Here is a 20,480-nt window from a genome sequence, read left to right on the forward strand (position 1 = left end):
TCGTCTTAGCTACAAACTTTGTCTCTGTAACTCCCTTCATGGGTATTTTGTTCCCTACTCTAAGGAGGAATGAAGTATCCACCCGTTGGTCTTCCCTCTTCTTGATTTTCTTGTGTCTTGCAAATTGTATCTTGGGTGTTCTGTTTCTGGGCTAACATCCACTTATCAGTGAGTGCCCCCAATGGAGAAGCTAGAGAAAGCACCCAAGGAGCTGAAGGGATCTGCAACCCTATAGGTGGAACAACCAGTGAACTAACCAGTACCCCCAGAGCTCTTGTCTCTAGCTGCATATGTAGCAGAAGATGGCTTAGTCGGCCAACACTGGGAAGAGAGGCCCCTTGGTATTGCAAACTTTATATGCCCCAGTACAGTGGAATGCCAGGGCCAAGAATTGGAAGTGGGTGGGTAGGGAAGCAGGGTGGGGTGAGGGTATAGGGAACTTTTGGGATAGCATTTGAAATGTATATAAAGAAAATATCTAATAAAAAATCTGTAAAATCACTTGGAATTCGAATTTTTAAAAATTCTCATTATTAATCTTATCCAGAAAAATAATCTAATCTACAAATAATTCTCAGAGCTGCAAAGATGGATTTAACTCAGTATTCTCAGAAAAGGGAGGCGGGATAGTGGCTTGCCCGCAGGTGGGACGGTGTCCATTGGCTCCTCAGCCATATAATCCCAGCACTCTGGTAAAGCGAAACTATTTGAGGTTAGCCTAGGCTAGACTGAGATCCTATCACAAAACTTTTTTTTTTTTTTTTTTTTTCGAGACAGGGTTTCTCTGTGTAGCCCTGGCTGTCCTGGAACTCACTTTGTAGACCAGGCTGGCTTGAACTCAGAAATCCACCTGCCTCTGCCTCCCGAGTGCTGGGATTAAAGGGCGCCACCATGCCCCCGCAAAAAAACTTTTAAAGCAGCTTCATTTACAGGTCTTTATTCATTCTAATAATCCTGACAGCTCTCTGCATGGACATGGTGCTTCCAAAAGTAGCTAAGCGTGTGCCCTAATATAAAATCCCAACCTTACTTAAAACATTGAGGGTTGTTTTTGCTTAAAACAAAACCTTGATTTCATGTTCTCTAGTGTGAAGTTTGTAAAAGCCAACACGGATCATCGATCATATGTCGCTATCAAATATTGTATGCTCTTTTCTCCTGGTGGAGAACCCACTCCGCCCTGTGGAGTGACCCTGCCCAGGAAGTCATAGGCAGTGAGTAGGCTTGAGATTATGGCCCTCTTACAGTCTGTGTATTTAATAGTGGATGCACATTTCTCTAAGGAGGCATCCAAATGATGCTCTCTCTCTCTCTCTCTCACACACACACACACACACACACACACGGAAATATTCAAGAACTTAACTGAAATACATACTTTCCTTCGTCTTTCTTAGTCGAGGTTACCCTTAGCAGGTGAAGGTGGCTCTGCAGTTAGGAGCACTTGCTGCTCTTGCACAGGCTCAGGTGAGTTACCAGCTCACACAGCCAAAAATCTTTGTTCCAAGGGATCTGAAGACTCATACAGTCAGTAAATCTTTGTAACGTATTTTACGAGGGCTGGGCACTGCAGCCTTATTGAAGTACACTGGAGGCAGAAACAAATGATCTGTTGACTTCCAGGCCAGCCAGGGCTTCACGAGAACCTGTCTCTAAATAAATGTATTTTTACTAGAGATACATAGTCTTTTTATTAGAGATTCCCCTGAGATAAGAGTTCATTTTGCAATTTCCATTTTGGGACATGATGTTTTCCTTCAAGTCAAGTTGTCCAATTAAATAGAACATAAACTCATGCAGCTGTCCAGCCAGGACATACTCTGGTCTCCTGTCTCAGGATGATCAGAATGTGGGGAGGCATGTGGCAGTCAGTGGTAGGATGCTGTCTTAGGGACAGCTGCAGACTATCACCGAATCACACAACAGCACTGGAAACAAATCGCCAGCAATTAGAAAAAATATGTAATTCAAAACCCAACAAAACAAAGAATAAACCATACTTAAGAATACTTTTGAGTCACACCACCTCATTAAATTGACTCATTATTGAATAATTTTACCCAAAACTTCTGATCCTGTCGTTTTTCCTTAAAGGAGAAAACTATGTAATGTCTGTCTTTAGACAGTGTCACGCTGTAACTGTGGCTGCTCTTGAACTGTGCTAATTGTCCAGCCTCAGCCTCTTAAACACTGGGATTGCAGGTATGGGGCAGCGCACCAAGCATAAAAAGACAAAGGCCTGGCTGTAGCTGTGCCTTTAATCTGAGAACTTGGAATTTAATGAGGACAAATCTTGAGTTCAAGGCCACCCTGGTCTAGACAATGAGTTCCTACACAGCCAGGGATATAATGGCAATGCCCCATCCCCTCAAAAAAGGACAAAACCACAGACTTCAGTGAATACCTGTAGTTAAAAATAGCTCAATGCTTCCACCTCTCAGAAAGAATTTAGTAATTAATATTTTCCCTATACTGTAATCATGAGAACATTAGCATAACTTGACAAAAGACATTCCAGAAATAAATCATATAAACCCAAAACTAGGGATTTATAAAAAATCTATTGTTTCAAGATACACATGTAGGGAACTAACATACTATGCCGAGAATTTGAGCTCATTCTAGAAAAACCATATAATCCTGTGATTATTTTATAAATGCTTGCTGAACTATAGGCAATAAAGTCCTGGCCCAACCTGCAACTCCAAAGGGAAATTTGAACCAATCCAGAATTTTGGTGAGGAAAAGGAATTTTTTTGTTTTTATTTTTTCCAGACAGGGTTTCTCTGTGTAGCACTGGCAGGACTCAAACTCAAGAGATCCATCTGCCTCTGCCTCCAAGTGCTGGGATTAGAGGTGTGTACCACCACTGCCGTTGGAGTATGAGTTTTCTAGTGCCTATTATTGTCACAAGTCTGACTACCCTTCAAAAGTCATTTCTGTTTCTAAAGACCTTTGAAACAGTAGATGGTAATTCTGAAGAGTGAACAATCACACACTGAAGCTAGTCATTATTAATAATGCTTCAATTTATTCAAAGCAATGCAGTTTCAAAACTTAAGTTACAGCAGTAAGGGAAAAAAACCAAAATAGTCAGAACCCCATGATCAGCGCTGCCCGTCCTTGTGTTTAACACTGTGATGGCGTTATTCAAAACACAGTTGCACAAAAGTATCAACCTCAAAGTCTCTAAGGACTTCACATATCGTATACACACGCACAGTACAGAGAGGGTTAGAACAGAACCCAGAACTTCTACAGAATAGAAAACCCACCCTTGCTTATTTGCATGAAAATACCACCCACAAAGCTAAATAAGTCTTAATAGTTATCTGGAGGCCCTATGCGTTGTTTTTAAACTCAAGAACTCTAATTTTGATTGCACAATAGATGATTGATAAAAAGTCAATATATAGATTTCATTTTTAAAAATAAGCATTTATTTTGAACCTGGCATAGTTTGCAAAGAGAATTCTTTAGAGACTGACAGCAGGAGTTCCAATTACTGAAACAAGGAGACAAAGCCAGTCCTTTGGCGATCCCTACACTTGCGCTGAACTCAGTACACATTTATCTCAGTCGGGCATGCAACTTTTATTAGCTTCTCTACAAATAAGTTCATACTTGTTATGTTAAAAAACCAGGTCAGACATCTGAAGTTGAAAGAGCAGCAGCCCCACTGTTGCAATTTCGATGTGTCCCAGAAGAGAGGCAAAATACTTATGCTGATGCTAGGTTTAAAAAAAAAAAAGAAAAAGACAAAACAAAACAAAAACCCACCTGAAGTATATAGAACAAAAGGAAAACAAACCTGGCAACCCCTTGAGCATGGAGCTTCCGGGACAAAGGGATGGAGGGAGACCTGTCTGCTCATGTTTGTTTAGAAGCCACGAGAAAACACATACCCGTACCCTAAATGTTGTTTCTATTTTTCAGACATTCACTTGAAATAAATACCAACACTTCAAGATTGATTTTCAAACAGTCTCCTATGGCCACTATATTCCAATCAAAGGCTACAACTGATCACGCTTTCAAAACTACAGGAAGAATTAAAGGTTGCTCTCAGAAACATAATAAATACTTCACAGCGTTGGTATCCAAATCACCAGGAAAACTTAGAAACTAGCCCTGAACGTGTTATTAGTTCTCCATGGCAATCAGTCGGACCTCTGCCAGAGGATGTAGCTGCTTTATCCTAACACAGACTCATGTCGTCAGCAAAGCCTGCCTCCGACATGAAGCCCTCGGTACTGCAACTTGAATGCTCCATCTCTTCCACGCCACTTGTTTGAAACCGAGACAGATGGCTGAGGTGCAGATGAAGTCTCTGGGGTATTACAGCTTTTGCCAGCTTTCTTCTGGATGGGAACAGGAACGAAGCAATGAAGGTGACAGAAACTTCTGGAGCAGCTGGGAGGGGACACACAGCTGACCCGACAGCCTGCTGGCACGGCCACCCACAGAGACCGCTCCACTGCAAGTCTGGCCTTAGAAAGGGACAGGCTCCTAAAGGGCCCTGAACTGTGTCACTGAGCAGTCCATGACCTGCCTCTGAGAGAACCCTCTCACTCTGCTTCTACTTTCCAAACCATGATAGGAAAGCCTTCAGATATCCTTACCCAACCCCCCAAAATGCCTTCAAGCTAATGACAGCCAGATCGTCTCTAAATCAACCAAAAACAAAAACCAGCTTTATCATTCAAAAGACTACTGCCATTTCATATTACAGCTGAGTGTAATTGGTTAATTTATAAATAACTTTAAAACATTATGAATGAAATGCACCAAACTACACCTGTGTAAAAGCAACAATGTTTTAATTATGGGCTAAAAATGTCTAATACATTAAGCATGAATTATAAAAATCCAGAATCTAAATACAATGCTAGAGAATTTCACTATGGGAAGATGAATGAGAATTCATTTCTAAGAACATTATGATTAAGAGACTAGCAAATCTTAACCGGAATGGTAAGGCCAAAATAGTAAAACCACACTTTTCCTATAAAAAGTTACACATCGTCTCCTACTGGGACAGCTATCATACAGAAAGAAACAAAGACAATGTGATCGCTCTCCAGCGCCCAGGAGTGTCAGGTGGCCTGGTCCTGGAGGTCTAATCGTCGTCTTCCTCCCCATCATCCTCAGCATCTCGCTTTCTCTTCTCTCCCCGAAGACCCTCTTCCTCTAAAATGGAAAAATGTAAGATACTTGATTTTAACAACTGAGTTTTTCTCTTAGTAAGAGCTTTTACTCTTAGTAGAAAATGAGAATCAAGAGAAAATATAAGTTGTTTCCACTCTGAAATTTGTTGGAGAATATAAAGGACTTCAGAGAACCATACTCTTCAGAAGAGACACGCTCACGGACAAACCACAGCTCGCAGGTCAATCAACAGACCAAGTGCGTGACAATGTGACTCTTAGGTAAACACTAACGGGACATCTGCGTCCACCCATCCTCTCTGCACGGAGGCTTTTCTCTCTGCAAATGAGATTCCAGGGTGCAAGGAAGCGCAAATAAACATTTACTTCAATTTACTTCATCTCTGTGTGTGTGTGTGTGTGTGTTTCAAGAGAGAGTTTCTCTGTATAACCCTGGCTATCTCAAAATCAGAGATGCCCCTGCCTCTGCCTCCCAAATGCTGAGATCAAAGGCATAAATTACCATGCCTGGCTTTCGTTTTCATTTTTCCACGTGGTTGCTGGGAATTAAATCTAGGTCCTCTGGAAGAGCAGCTAGTGCTTTAAACCGCTTAGCCATCTCTCCAGCCCCTCATTTCTGTCTTTAAGTACAGATTAGAAATTGTTTTTGTTGTTGTTTTGGCAGAATTAAACTAGTCTTTCAAATCACTGGACTATGTGTCTAGGCACATTATAATAAACAACAAAATTAAAGGCTCAAGGGCCAGGGCGATCCCACCACAGACTCAACATCTGCTAAGATTCACAATGTTCTTATGGCACAAGCAACTCACCCTCTTCTTCTTCTTCCTCCCCTTCATCAACATAGTCATCATCGTCCTCTTCATCCTTCAAAGTCAATGTGAGAATGAGTAAACCACGACAAGGACTTCTATTGTTTCACAAGAGCGATGAAGTTACAGGTCAGCTGTGCCTCAAAGGACAGTTTCTGCCTCCTGTGCTTTGAAGCTGACTAAGCATCCAGACTTTTATAAACACAGTCTGTGCCTTAGCCTACCATGGTTCAGGAGAACAGAGTCTCAAGCAAACTCCTGACTCAACTGGTTCTGCCTCCCAAGTGCAGCGATTACAGGAATGTACCACTCTATCCAGCTTAAAAATGGCCACATCTAGCCGGGCATGGGGACACACGCCTTTAATCCCAGCACTTGGGAGGCAGAGGCAGGTGGATTTCTGAGTTCCAGGCCAGCCTGGTCTACAGAGTGAGTTCCAGGACAGCCAGGGCTATACAGAGAAACCCTGTCTCGAAAAACCATAATTAAAAAAAAAAAAAAAAGAAAAAAAAGCCACATCTGCCCACTAGCAGAAACAGGACTTTCCTGCTTTAAAATAAGCCCTTCTACTTTACAGACTGAGGCACAGGTGATCTGAACCCTGATGTCAAATACGGTTATGGTTATATGCTGACTATAAAAATGTGTTTCTCTAGATCTGTTTTCCAACCAATAAAAGCAAGCCACAAACCAAAAATCTAAAATCCAAAATGTTCCACAACTCTTCAGTTTCTTGAATATCAACATTCCACCAAAAGCAGGAAATGCCACCGACCCTGCTTGCAACATTGTAAGGCAGGTGCCATGACGCACAGGCTTACTCCCAGCATCCAGGCAGTCCTGTCTCCCCTCCTCCATGGCTGGGCTTAAGATCACATGCCATTATGCAGCTTGTGCTGCCTCTCAAGACTTGGACCACTGGCTGTCATCAGACCCACCCCACCCCCCAGCTTTTTTTTAACGGACTTTGGACTTGACCCAAGATCCTTGCCAGCCTTGCTAGGCAGCCCCTTGATCATCGTGATGTCTCTGACCATGAACGGTCCACCCATTAGTACATGCTGCTCTCCTCTGAGGATTTTCTCCCTTCCAAACAACTGTTACTGTACATGTGCATGTCATTACTGTTGCTGTGTGCGCTCATGCTCGCGGGACAAGCATGGCACACGGGGAGCTCTTCTGACAACTTTGCAGAGTCAGCTCTCTTTCCACTTTTCCATGACTTGGAGGGATTGAACTCTGGCCACCAGGTCTGCACTGCGTGGTGGGTCTGACTCCTGACTCACGCCTTTGAATGCCTGACCACACAGAGAGGCTCTATTAGGAGTGGTCCCACTGGAGTACGTGAGGTCTTGCTGGAGGAAGTGTGTCACTATGCAAGGTGGTTGAGGTCAAGACTCACCCAGTGTGACACAGTCTCCTGCTGCCTGTGGATAAAGATGTAGAACTCTCGGCTCCTCCAGCACCATTTCATGTCACACTTCCCCCCAGAACGACAATGGACTAAACCTCTAAAACTGTAAGCCAGCCCCTATTAAATGTTGTCATGGTGTCTCTTCACAGCAACAGAAACCCTAACTAAGACACACTGCAAGGGCCTTTACCCGCTAAGCCACCTCTCTGGCCCATTCTCACCTTAAACTAACTCTGGTCTCCAGCTGGGTGTTCTCTGTTTGTTTATACACCTTCTCATTTACAGTCAATTACTTTTTTCAACTTTATGCTCCATCGAATCAGAAGAGCAACAAGCTTATCAGAACCACATAAGCCAGAGACAACAGACCGACTTCCAACCCTAAGAACGCTAATACCGCTGGGGCTGGGAGACCCTTACCACTCACAGCTCTGATCTCAGCCGTGCTACAAATGACCAAGTCCAGACAAACTTGGTACTAACTACTGTACATCTGAAAAACAAGCAGTCAAGGGTCTCTCGATCTCACCACAGTGTACTCAAGCATACTCTATTAAGCATGTAATTCCCCAGGCAGAGGTGGGAGGACTCCAAGTTCAAAGCCAACCTAGCAAGACTGTCTCCAAATCATTCAATGGGCTGGGAAGATGGTTGTACAATCTGACCTGAGCTCAAACTGCCAACCACACACATTAAAGGTGCCCTGGTGTTGAATGCCTACACTCTTGGCCCAGACAGAGCAGAAACAGACCCCTGCGGCTTGCTAGCCACCTAGCCGTACTACATTTGTATGTTCCAAGTTGAGCACCAAGTGTAAGCAGTGAATAATTAGTGGTTAGGAATGCCTGCTATGCTGGGCATAGTGGCGGAGACAGGGACAAGGGGATCTCTGAGTTCAAAGCTAGTTTGGTTTACAGAGTGAATTCCAAGACATTCAGGGCTACACAGAGAGACCCTGATTTGAAAAAACAGAAGGGAAAAAAAAAGCACTGGCTGTTCTTCCAGAGGACTCAGGTTCAATTCCCAGCACCCAGACGGCAGCCTACAACTGTCTGTAAGTCTAGATCTGACACCCTTCCAAAGACATGCATGCAGACAAACGTCAGTGCACATGAGATAAAAGGGGAGAAGGAAGGAAGGCGAGGAGGCATCTGAAACATCTCAAAGATGCAAACAGTCATTTATCATTTTAAATAAAACACTTGTTGATAATTTAGAAAAATCACAGCTATCAAGAACTATCTGAGTTTTATTTTAACTAAAACGTAATTGAACTGACGTTCCAAGGCATGTAAAGACCATCCTGAGGACAACGTCTCACAATAAAGCCGCAGCATTTACCAGAAAGTCACTCAGTCTGCTCAGTGACGACCATGGCCTTTGCCCTATTAGTGAGAACTGTTTCCTGACATAAGTATGAATAGTACAGGGCATACTTTCCAATATTCCCGAAGTCCTTTATACACAGCAATTCCTTGCCCCTGAAGAACAACTAAAATGAGAAGAAATATAACAACAACAAAAAAACTCAGCAAATCAGAGGTCTAGAGGTTGTAGCTCCCCAGCGTGCTACATAAAACCAGATGTAGTTGTAGCAGTGGTGCTGGCCCTGTCTACAGAGTCCCGGCACTTATAAAACTCAGGCAGGGGGACCGTGAGCCTGAGTTCAAGGGCAGCCTGAGCTGCACGGTGAGATCGCATTTTGAAGAGGCAAACATAACCAGAGGGATTTCCTCCCAGCAGTCAGTTACATCGTGGCCCACACAGGTCTGTAATTGAGCTCCACCCGATCCTATGCCTCTTCTGGCATTTGCAGTCAGCATTCACACAGGCGATATAGAGACAGACATTTGGACAAGATAACCATACATACATAATAAAAACCAGACCCCTTTAGGAGTAAGTACAATGCATACTGAAATCTGCCATTCCTGCCTCTTTCACCGTTACACAGCAATGGTCTCTGAAGCTTGCCTAGAATTTAGCTCCTAAAAGCAGGCACTCTGGGGTTGCCTGGTTCGTTGTGAGACAAGGCTTCCCTGTAGCCTAGGCTATCCTAGAGCACGCTAAGCAGCCTATGCTATCACCAACTCCTGCAGTCCCACTGCCTCCTGCAGAGCCAGGAGTATGGGCCTGAGCTACCACAACCCCACTCAGACTTCATTTTGAACATCCAAACTATCCCATCCAGAATAAGAAGGCTTCCTGGCCCTGCACTAACAATGCTGCTGTGTGTATTCACAGATTTCTGACCTGTGCTTGGCCACGGCATTTTGAGGTAATATCCCCAAACATTCAGCAGAACAATTATACCTAAATGTCAATCATCTCAGGTGGTTTGACAGTGACATTTTAGGCAGCACTCAGGAGGCAGACACCCTCCACGGCAGCCTCGGGAGCACAGTAAAACACTCAACACCCACTGCACACCTCAGCATACAGCTTACACTGAGGGAGAAATCAAATCATAAAATAAGTGAATCAAACATAAAAGAGAACCATTCATGCTAAATGCTGCTGTAAACTAAACAGGCTTTCCCTATAAACACTAAGAGCATTCCAAGGTTTTCTCTTCGCTGTATACTTTATGACTCACAAAGATACAAAGAAGCCTAAGGCCTTATTCTTGTTTATTTATTTTAAATTTAAAATATTGTCAGAAGTGGATGGACACATGGCTCAACGAGTAAGACACTGGCTGTTCTTGCACAGGACCCAGGTTCAGTTCTCAACACCCACGTGACAGCTCACAACCGTCTGTAACTCCAGTCCTAGGAGACTCAAGAACCAATCACACCCATGGTATATAGACATACATGTGGGCAGAACATTTACTGATACACACAAAATAAATCTTAAAAAAGAAAACAAAAGGGGGCTGGCGAGATGGCTCAATAAGTAAGAGCACTGACTACTCTTCCAAAGGTCCTGAGTTCAAATTCCAGCAACTACATGGTGGCTCACAACCACCTGTAATGAGATCTGACGCCCTCTTCTGGTGAGTCTGAAGACAGCAACAGTGTATTTACATATAATAAATAAATAAATCTTTAAAAGAAAACAAAACAAAGGTAGCAGGAAAATAAACCCATCAATCAGATAGTCAACCTAACCATTGCAAAAGTAAGCAGGAAAGCAAAAGACACCGTCTCGAGGAGATCTGTGTATGTGGTCCTGAAGATTCAACCCAGGCCTTACACTTATCAGCAAGTGTTCTATCACTGAGCTACATCCCTAGCATTGAGGTATTTTCAAAAGAAACAATTATTTTAAAATATGAAAATAAAGCTCACTTTTACACGAAGAGAGAGCAACTTCTCTAAACTCCCAGGGGCTAAGGATAGTCTATTCCCACTGAACACACTGGCTATTAGAGTAAAGATTAACAGCCTCTCATTTAAAGAGCTCACCACTCAGTAAAGGGCAGAGAAGTTTTTATGAGAGCATCTTTAGGCAACAGAAGTCTAATCAAGGTTTAAGGCAGCAGAGAATGAAGGACAACCTTGTATGCTTTGGGGGCAAGAGGGAGACATCACAGCACACCAAGGAGAGCGATGGTCTATCAGCATACCACACGGGCGCTTGGTGGAAGAAATCCCTGAGCAGAGTTGACCTAGGCGGACACTGCTTAGGAAGCGAATGCAAGGTGGTGGCTGGCACACGAGCCGGTGGTCAAGACGGTTTCAGAGAATCTGGATTTCAGCTTCCAAAACTGGTGCCCGCCTGAAGGAACAGCTCCAGAGCACCCTCTTCTGGCGTCCACAGGCAACTACATTCACACACCACACATTCACAGGCATGTTGGTGTCTCTGTGTAGCCCTGACTGTCCTGAAACTCACTTTGTAGACCAGGCTGGCCTCGAACTCAGAAATCCTCCTGCCCCTGCCTCCCGAGTGCTGTGCGCCACCACGCCCAGCTGAGCACACACAACTTTTAATTTAAAAAGGTAGAAAAGCTACTGCAGGAGTCTAACTAACTAACTGAAGGGAAGAGATCACAGTCTGAGTGTCTGAACTGTTGTTACCAACCAGAACCAGGGGCTTTATGTGCATCACCTTGTTAAAGCAACTCCAGGAGTTTGCTTGTAAGATGCAGAAAGAGGCTCAGACATTCAGAAAATGCTTCCTCCATCCTGTGCCACTGAAGGCAGAGTCAATTCAGAAATTCAGGAGATAAAGAGCAAGCAATGGCAGTCCCTGTGAGTGGCCATGATGAGATTCGGCTTGAGTCTGAGACCCAAGTCAAAAAGAGGCAACTTGTCCTTTCGTCTCATTCTTTTTGGATGCCAACCAGAGCCCAGATACAGCTTTGCTACCACTGTGGCCTTCCACACCTCCTCTCTAGACCTCGCGCTCCCTGCCCTGTGACCGCTGGTCTGACCTCAAGGCCAGTTTACACGGCACTGGGTTTTTCCATTCTCCCCTCTGTTCTCCTCCTAGGAGCTACTGAGACTTACAGATCCCCTGCCCTGAGAGTTTTTAAATAAAACTGTCCTTGGGCTTAAAAAAAAAAAAAAAAAAGAAAGAAAGAAAACCAGCAAGTATTTACAGCTGTCTGAACATAATATGGAGCACCCAGTAGGAGGGAGAAAAAAAGACAGATGCTTATCCATACTCATCCAAGCATCAGGAAACCACTCACAACCCATCCTACTCATACAGCACTTAGCCCTGGGCCAACCGTCTTCAGGGCGAACAACAAGTTTCCATTCACCTGAATTTCGTCTTTCATTAAGTATGAGAGGCCCACCTCCTCTTCTCCCTCTCCCACTTCTGAGCCAGCTTCATCCTCATCCTCATCTTCCTCCTCTTCATATCCTTCCGGTGGACCGGCTTCATCTTCGTCCTCGTCTTCCTCATCTTCATCTCCATCTTTAGAAAACATTGTCAAAGGTGAGCAAGCATCCGGGCAACCGCTTCCTCCTGGTACTCATAGGGACTGCGTCCTTCTGGCACGTGGCCCCCATTCATCTTAAACCAACCATGGCAAGTGCCCCTACACTTGGCTTAAAAGAACAAATCCTGGCCAGACAATAGTGGTGCATGCCTTTAATCCCAGCACTGGGAGGCAGAGGGGCAGAGGGGAGGCTTGGAGTCGGGAGGGGTGGGACTGAGTTTGAGGTCAGCGTGGTCTACAGAGTTCCAGGACAACCAGGGCTGCACAGGGAGACCCTGTCTCGATAAAACGAAACAAAGCAAACCGACCCATTTTACAGCACTGTTACCTGTGACCCAGAAGTACTTTACTAGGACTGGGGATCCAGGTCAGCACGTACCGAGCATGTGCGAGGATGATCCCATCCCAGCACTGCAACGGACCCTCCCAAAATACATTTTCAAACATTATACACACTGAAGTTGGCTTTACTTTGCGGTCACTTCAAAACCTGCTGGTTGCCAGGCATGGTGGTGAACACCTTTAATCCCAGCAAGAAGTGGGCAGAGGCAGGTGGTTCTCTGTTTGGGGGTCAGCTTAGTCTACACAGTGAATTCCAGAACAGCCAGAGTTATAGAGACACCCTATCTCCAAACAAATAAATAGTAGACTAAGAGCCTCACCCTCGTCGTCGTCCTCCTCCTCCTCCGAGTCGGGAGCTTCATTGTCCTCCTGGTCGAATCCGTCCAGGTAGGTGATCTGTTGCAGCAGTTCAAAAATACTTTCTCTATAATCTTCCAGGTTTGTGATCTCACAGTTAAACAAGTCAAGACTTTTCAAATTTTTAAGATTTTGCTGAAAAAGTAAAGTTAAAGGTTACAATCAAGATTTTAAACACTGGGTTCTTGAGATTTAATGAAAGATCTGAAAAACATATTCTTGAAGCTAAAGAACAAGTTTTTGCACTTTTAGGGTTTGTAAAGCCACTCCCCCAGGCACAGGCAGCAGCACCGGTGGAGAACTTTGGTTTGTCACTGCTGTGTCCCCAGCAGATGTCTTACAACTTAGTTTCTTACAGACACTCCAGGCATTTTTGCTGACAGAAGCTGGGCAGATAGGCAACAGCGCCCCAAGTGTGCCAACACACACCATAACCCAGCCAGGGCAGGAAGGTCCGAGTGGGAGGCCAGCCTGGGCTACCAAGACTTAATCTCCCATCTTTTTCTTCTTCTTAAAGACAGGGTAAGGTCCTGTTACATAGCCCAAGCTGGCCTTGAATCCTCAGTTGCTTTGGCCTCCGGAGTGCTGAGATTACACAGGCACCACACTAAGCCCACGGACAAGGACTGGCCATGCCTGGCAATGTAGATTTAATCCTGGGACCCAGAAAACCAACAAGCACAGACACACACTAATAAAACAAATTGTAAACCTGAATATCCATTTTCAGTTTTGTATTATGTATCTTTTCCTTCCTATCAGAAAATAAGCTGGGCGTGGTGGCGCATGCCTTTAATCCCAGCACTTGGGAGGCAGAGGCAGGTGGATTTCTGAGTTCGAGGCCAGCTTGGTCTACAAAATGAGTTCCAGGACAGTCAGGGCTACACAGAGAAACTGTCTCGAAAAACCAAAAAAAGAAAAAGAAAATAAGGAGACAGACTACCTCAAAATATAGGGAAAAAAAAAGAGGTGTTTAAAAAAATACTGAAAACTTGAAACCAGAATAAAGCCCTGAAGAAAATAAAAGCTAATCATTAAATATATTTGTCACTGATTCAAAAATCACCTGGACTTTTATTTCTTTTTCTTTCTTTTTTTTTTGCTTCGAGACAGGGTTTCTCTGTATAGTCCTGGCTGTCCTGGAACTCACTTTGTAGGCCAGGCTGGCCTCAAACTCAGAAATCCGCCTGCCTCTGTCTCCTGAGTGCTGGAATTAAAGGCATGCGCCACCACCGCCCAGCGGACTTTATTTCTTATTTATTTATTATACATTTTAATTATATTGAGCAGGGAGATGCACGCATATTCCATAAGCATTCATGTGTGTGACAGAGAATAACTTTCAGTTGTGGGTTCTTTCCATGTATCACTTGGGTTCCGAGAATCAAGTCAGGCCGTCAAGCCTGGTGGTTAGGTGCCTTTTGAAATGAGCTGGTTTGAGGCCTTTGTTTGAGACGGGGTCTCTCTACATAACCCTGGCTGACCTAAAACTCACTATGTAGACCAAGTTGACCTCAAACTCACAGTAATCCACCTGCCTCTACCTCCCAAGGCCCGGGATTAAAAGCGTGCACCGCCAGGCCTGACTCAAGGCCTGTAATTTTAAGAAAGGAGTCTCAACTCTACGGCCCAGGCGCCAACTTGGGGCCATCCTTCCTTCCCCTACCTCAGGGCTGAGTGCCAAGCCCAGCTGGACAGTTTAAAGAAACATAGCTATCTGGACCACAAGAGATATTTCAGGAAATCCCAGACTTAAGCAGAAATTAGTGAGAATATGAACAAGTCAGATTAAATCAAGCCCAGTGACAACGCCCTCCACTTACCAGCGCTTCTACTGTACTGAGATCTTTAATTTTGTTTCCACTCAGATTGAGGTAGGTAAGATTTGGACATTTCTCTGCCAGGACTTCCAAGCCTCCAGAAATTATATTGTCACTAAGTTCCAACTACATATTCAACATGGAGAGAAAAACAAAGACTGATGATGCCAGAGGACCTTGCCCATCAACTGAAAACAACACTCCTTATTCTCTCCAGCTTCCCCAATTCCCATCTATCTGCAAACCGATCAGAACCCCACACAGTGGCTTATCTGTGGCATGGCTCCAATTGTGTTCATTTGGATTTTCTGATGGGGGCAGTGGTAGATATTAAATTCAATTTTATGCCATAAAACAATTCTAATTTAAATTTCTAGGTATTACTGAAACTGATTCCAAAATCCTACAGTTCCCTTTTTTTGTTGTTTGTCTGTTTTTTCATTTTCTTTGAAACAGGATCTCTTTGTAGCCCTGGCTGTCCTGGAACTCCATCTGCAGGCTGGCCTGGAACTCAAGAGACCCGCCTGCCTCTGCCTCCCAAATGTGTAAGCCACCTCCCAGTAAATAGTGATTTACTTATTTTATGTGCGTTGGTGTTTTGCCTGTATGTATGTCTTTATGAGGAAGCTGGATCCCCTGGCACTGGAGTCACATGAGTTGTGACGAGGAACTGACCAGGTCCTGTAGAAGAGCCACCAAGCCAGGGTCTAGCACCCTTCCTCCCCTTCTCATCTCTAGGAACTTGAAGCTTTCTGGCTGGCAGGTGAAATGGTCTTTTCACTTAACCAAGAACTCCATCAGCCTGGCCGTGAAGACCACGCTGTCCCCACAGCCAATCCCAGCTCACCTTCCGGAGTTTATTCAAGCTGGGAAGCCGGGCCAAGGAACTCAACTCCACGTTGGCCATGCTAAGAAACTCCAGTTCCTTAAAGGTGTCATTCAGGCCTTCGATTTCCCCATTGACACACAAGCAATTATCAAGGACTAACTCTGTCACCTGTTAGAAGAAACGAAATAATTAGTTTGCATAACAACAGACCCTTCGGTGTCTAAGCATTCTAAACACATGAATATCAAAATAGCAATCCCAGCCAGGGGTGGTGGCCTTTAATACCAACACTCCGGAGGCGAGGCAGGAGGATCTCTATGAGTTCCAGGACAACCTGGTCTATATAGTAAGCTGCAGGACAGCCAAAGCTACAAAACAGAGCCCCTGTCTCAAAACAAAAGAAAGCAAAAACAAAAATGCCAATCCCCTACACTGGGTACGGCCAGCGTATGAGGTTGTCATCTCAGCTACTTGGGGATGATAGGGGAGGGGTCACTTGTGCCATGGAGTCTGTGGCAGACTGGGCATGGAGTAAGGAAGCTGTAATCCCAGCTACTTGGGAGTGAAGAGTCACTTGAGCCATGCAGAGCCATGCAGTCTAAAACTGCCTGAAATGAGAGCAAGATCAATCGCCAAACAGTAAGTCCTTGCACAGATCCTTCTCGTGCGTCTTCACCCGCACCCCCGTGAGAACCTAACGTAACTCACGGAGTTATTAGAGAGAGAGAGAGAGAGAGAGAGAGAGAGAGAGACTTGAAGGCATTCTGGGGATTAGCTGGGAAAGAGGATCAGCAGGGTGGAGGGAGTAAGGGAGGGGAAAGAGGAATGACAGTAATCACAACATACTATACACATGTATGAAAAGTGAAACACTATATATAATTAACATATACTAAGGAAACTGACAGATGGTGGGCTGGAGAGATGGCTCAGAAGTTAAGAGCACTGGCTACTCTTCCAAGACTTGGGTTAAAATTCCCAGCACCCACAAGCTCACACCTTGTAACCCCAGTTCCACAGGGCTCCTGATACCCTGGCACAGACATACATACGTGCAGGCAAACAACAATAACATAAAATGAAACCACACATAAACATATTTATATGCATAACATATATAAATATATATAAAAACAAAATTAAAAGTATGTATTTTAAAAACTCAACCTGATGTGATTTAGCTATCACTGTAAGCGGTCCTTTCCATCTGACCTTGGACTAACCAGTCCAATGCCTACTTCAAATCATTGAGGCAGAAAAAAAAAAAAAAACAACTGTGGAAAAGGTCCTACGGATACCGGTTTGGACTCTGAGCAGGAGCCGCACTATCCTGACCTACACCCGGGAGGAGACACCTGGGCTGTCGGGGAAAGACTCAAAGCTACAGGGGGAGCTTGAAGCTCATCACTTTCTGTTTAAGCCTCTGTGTGTTACGCTGATAAATGCCAGTAGAATCCCAACCTTGCTAACCTTCAGAAACCAATATTAGAAAGCTTCTAAGACAGCTGAAGATAAACAATATCACACAAAACAATATTCAAAACGTTGTTTCTCCTTCTGCTGCTCAGTCAGCCACATGGACTGTCCCAAGCTTGGAGACAACATGGACTGTCTGTCCCATGCTTGGAGGGAGGGGGGACTGAACGTCTTTTCTTTTCTTTTTTTTTTTTTTTTTTTTTTTTTTTTTTTTGGTTTTTCGAGACAGGGTTTCTCTGTGTAGTCCTGGCTGTCCTGGAACTCACTCTGTAGACCAGGCTGGCCTCGAACTCAGAAATCCGCCTGCCTCTGCCTCCCAAGTGCTGGGATTAAAGGCGTGCGCCACCACGCCCGGCAGTCTTTTCTTTTCTTAATGCATATGGTTGAATGCATGTATGTCTGTGCATCCTAGGCATGCAGTACCCATAGAAGCCAGAAGATGGGTGTTGGATAACTGGGACTGGAGTTACAGACAGTAGTGAGCTGCCATGTGGGTTCTGGGAAGACCTGGAAGCCAGTGTTGGTAACCTCTGAGCCATCTCTCCGGCTCAGAAGGGGATTTCTTTCTTTTTTTTTTTTTTTTTGATTTTTTTTTGAGACAGGATTTCTCTGTGTAGCCTTGGCTGTCCTGGAACTCATTCTGTAGACCAGGCTGGCCTCGAACCCAGAAATCCGCCTCCCAAGTGCTGGGATTAAAGGCGAGAGCCACCACCTCCCGGCTGTTGGTTTTTTGAGACAGCTGTAGTCTCACTAGTCCAAGCTGGCCTCAAACTCAAAAAGATCTGCCTGCCTCGGCTTCGAATTAAATGCCTACCACACCCAGCAACTCTTAAGCCTTTGGATTCTAGTCTTAACCAGAGACTTCTTAGAGCTCAACAAGAGTTTTGTAGACCTAGTATCAGAATCCCAGCTCTTCAACTTTACTCCTATTTGCTAATTTGGATTCTAGAACAATACAACCCAGCTTACGTTTTCCCAAGGAGAAAGTAAATAAACGGGAGTGCCTTATAAACTATCTATACAAACTTAACTGTTACCACACCACACCAAAGGAAAGAGACTGCAAAAAGGCATGTCAAGCAATCCTCCAAACTGAAGGCGAAAGAATGGGGCGGAGGGGACGACCCATTTTTGCTCCACAAGACTTCTGAGAAACTGCTTGTTTTGATTTGCTTTGCCTTGTTTGACAGAGTTCCACTTGCAACCAGCGTCCTACCTCGTCCTCCCTCCCAAGGGCTGGGAATTTTTTGATATGAGAAGTACAGATTTACAGATATACAGAATTACAGATATCAGTCACCACGTCCTGCTGACAGCTTTCAACTTTTGAGTTTTTCTAGAATCTTCTAAAAAAGCTCTAGAAAACTTCCAGTCCTCCCAGAGATAACCCTCACAGCAACAATGTTGCCACCACCTCGCTCTCGCCTCCAGTCACCAAAACCCGCAAAGGAACCGCGAAAATCAACAGGGCTCAGGGACCGGTGGCTCTGCATGATAACCGTGGAGGCCCGGCAGATGCCCGCCTTTGAGCGGGCGTCAAGGGACCACGGCGGCGCGGACCCCTTGTCCCTTGATTTCACGCCGCGGCCGCGAATCAGCGAGCCTGGTCCCCCCCCCCCCCCCGCCGCGGCCAATCTCCAGACCCGCGGACCTGGCCTAAACCGCTAGGGAATCCGACGGCGGGGAGCTCGGGGGCGACGCCTCCCGGGCCCCCTTCAAGACTCGGGACTCTTCCCTAGGACCGCACTGAGCGCTGCGAGGCTCGCACAAGCCTCCAGCTTGCGTAAAAGTCCTCGCGCCACGCGGATCGCGGCCCGCGCCGTCGGGTCCCGGGATTCCGCTGCGGCCCCGGCCCCGGCGCGCGCTGCCCGCGAGCGGGCACGGTCGGAGGGAGCGTGGGGCGCAGATCGGCGCGAGCCCCACACCCGGGGCCGCGGCCGGCCGAGTGGCGGCGCCGCGGGAAAGTTACACCAACTTCGCAGGTGGCGAGGGCCCGGGGGTCGCGCCCACGCCGCCCGCCCCCGCGAGGCCGGGCCGCCAGTCTGCGAGGACGCCATGGGGCTGAGCCCCCGCGCGCTCACGAAAATGCCCCTAGAAACTTAAGCCCTTCGCCATTTTAAGCACAAGAGCCTGGTGATTTAAAACTTAAAATAAACACCCCGCCCCCACCCCAAGTGGGGGCGCGCTTCCCAGTCCGCCCTGCGCACCCACTCGGACCCCCGAAGCCCACCCCTCACGATCCAGGGCGGGAGGGGACTATGGGGGCTGAGTCATCTCACCTCCTCCGGGGCTCTGTTCTTCAACTCCATGTTAATCTTCTTCTTCATCTCCATGTCCTCCTCCTTTCCCCTCGCCTGCCCTCCCCACTATCCCCAACCCTAAAAAACCTCTAAAGGTCTGGAGATGAATGAAAAGAGACGCAAAGACGAACGCCCACTACCACACGGGTGTGGGAGAGAAAGAAAAGAATAGCAAATGGAGTCCGACGACTTGGGACTAACTCGGCTGCCCCCACCTCCGAGTCCACACACCCGCGCGCGCACACTCGGGCACGCACACACTTTCACACAGAGAGAGTGAGGGAGAGAGACACGCGCGCGCCCGCAGTTCCTTCCCCTTCAATGGCTGCTGCGAGACTGAGCCTCCATGACACGGCACCGCCAACCCCCCCCTAGCCTACACTCCACCCACCTCCCAACGGGATTGGTCGAGTCCTTAGCGTCACACGACTCCATTGGGCTAGAGGATTGTCCATTTGTCTTTAGGGGGGACCTGGACCAGAAACTCAGTGTCTATTGGTTCTGACCAGGCGCGCAGTTAATTCCGATAGGTCCGGGAGGATGTACGTCCCGGAGAAATGATTTTGAATCCCAGTCGCCCCCCTCCTTTTCTTTGTGTGATTGGCGCGCTTTCCCTTGGTAGTAGGACGGTTTGGGTGTCTGTTGGGTTTGTTTTTGTTTGTTTGGGGTTTTTCTGGCTTCAGGGTTAAAAGGAAGGGAAAAGGCGTCGTTGGCATCGCCAGGTTGTAAGTGGGTCATGCAACACACTGCACCCAGAGCTTTCGGTGGTCTTAAAGCACAAGCCTTCTGCTCTGCGGCTAAAGTGTAAGCAGGGGCGCGAGCGCGAACAGCGTGTTGGTGACACCTCCCCGGCCCGAACTGCTTGTAGAACCAGAGCGTGATAAAGAAGGTATTTTAACTTCCAACATAAAAGGCGGAACGGCTCTGAAAGCAGAGTTGAGTTTAGCACGTTGAGTCAGAAGCCTTTAAATAAAACTGTCCAGGAGGAGTTGATACTGAGGTCATTTGTCACTGCTAAAAAGTTGGAATATTAGAGCCAGCCGCGGTGGCACACGCCTTTAATCC

The 20,480-nt window shown here is 46.0% G+C and overlaps 1 protein-coding gene across 2 annotated transcripts; it reads right to left on the reverse strand.

The window, feature by feature from the left end:
- Positions 1–3,010: 3,010 nt before the first annotated feature.
- Positions 3,011–19,777, reverse strand: Anp32e (acidic nuclear phosphoprotein 32 family member E). 2 transcript variants are annotated; one of them, XM_085835653.1, is made up of 7 exons: positions 19,395–19,777; positions 15,658–15,807; positions 14,814–14,936; positions 12,954–13,125; positions 12,145–12,266; positions 5,981–6,035; positions 3,011–5,190 (listed from the first exon to the last, which is right to left on the reverse strand). In XM_085835653.1, the coding sequence occupies exons 1-7, from the start codon at positions 19,446–19,448 to the stop codon at positions 5,120–5,122; spliced, it is 747 nt and encodes a 248-aa protein (XP_085691779.1). In that variant the 5' UTR covers positions 19,449–19,777; the 3' UTR covers positions 3,011–5,119. The 2 variants fall into 2 exon arrangements, with proteins under 2 accessions (XP_085691779.1, XP_021014152.1); XM_021158493.2 differs by having other exon boundaries at positions 12,109–12,266.
- Between the last annotated feature and the right edge of the window lie 703 nt (positions 19,778–20,480).

This window comes from Mus caroli, unplaced genomic scaffold (genome assembly GCF_978045245.1).
Source record: "Mus caroli unplaced genomic scaffold, Mus_caroli_1 scaffold_3, whole genome shotgun sequence".
In the NCBI taxonomy this organism is placed as follows: domain Eukaryota; kingdom Metazoa; phylum Chordata; class Mammalia; order Rodentia; family Muridae; genus Mus; species Mus caroli.

Bases quoted from the DNA above. Each gene is read 5' to 3' on its own strand.
- Anp32e (XM_021158493.2), bottom strand. From the start codon at position 19,448: ATGGAGATGAAGAAGAAGATTAACATGGAGTTGAAGAACAGAGCCCCG. The intron at 12,267-12,953 runs GTGAGGCTCTTA...TGTTTTCTAAAG, and splicing joins GGAGGAGGACGACGACGAGG to ATGGAGATGAAGATGAGGAA. The intron at 5,191-5,980 runs GTGAGTTGCTTG...TTTCCATTTTAG, and splicing joins GGAGGAAGAAGAAGAAGAGG to AGGAAGAGGGTCTTCGGGGA.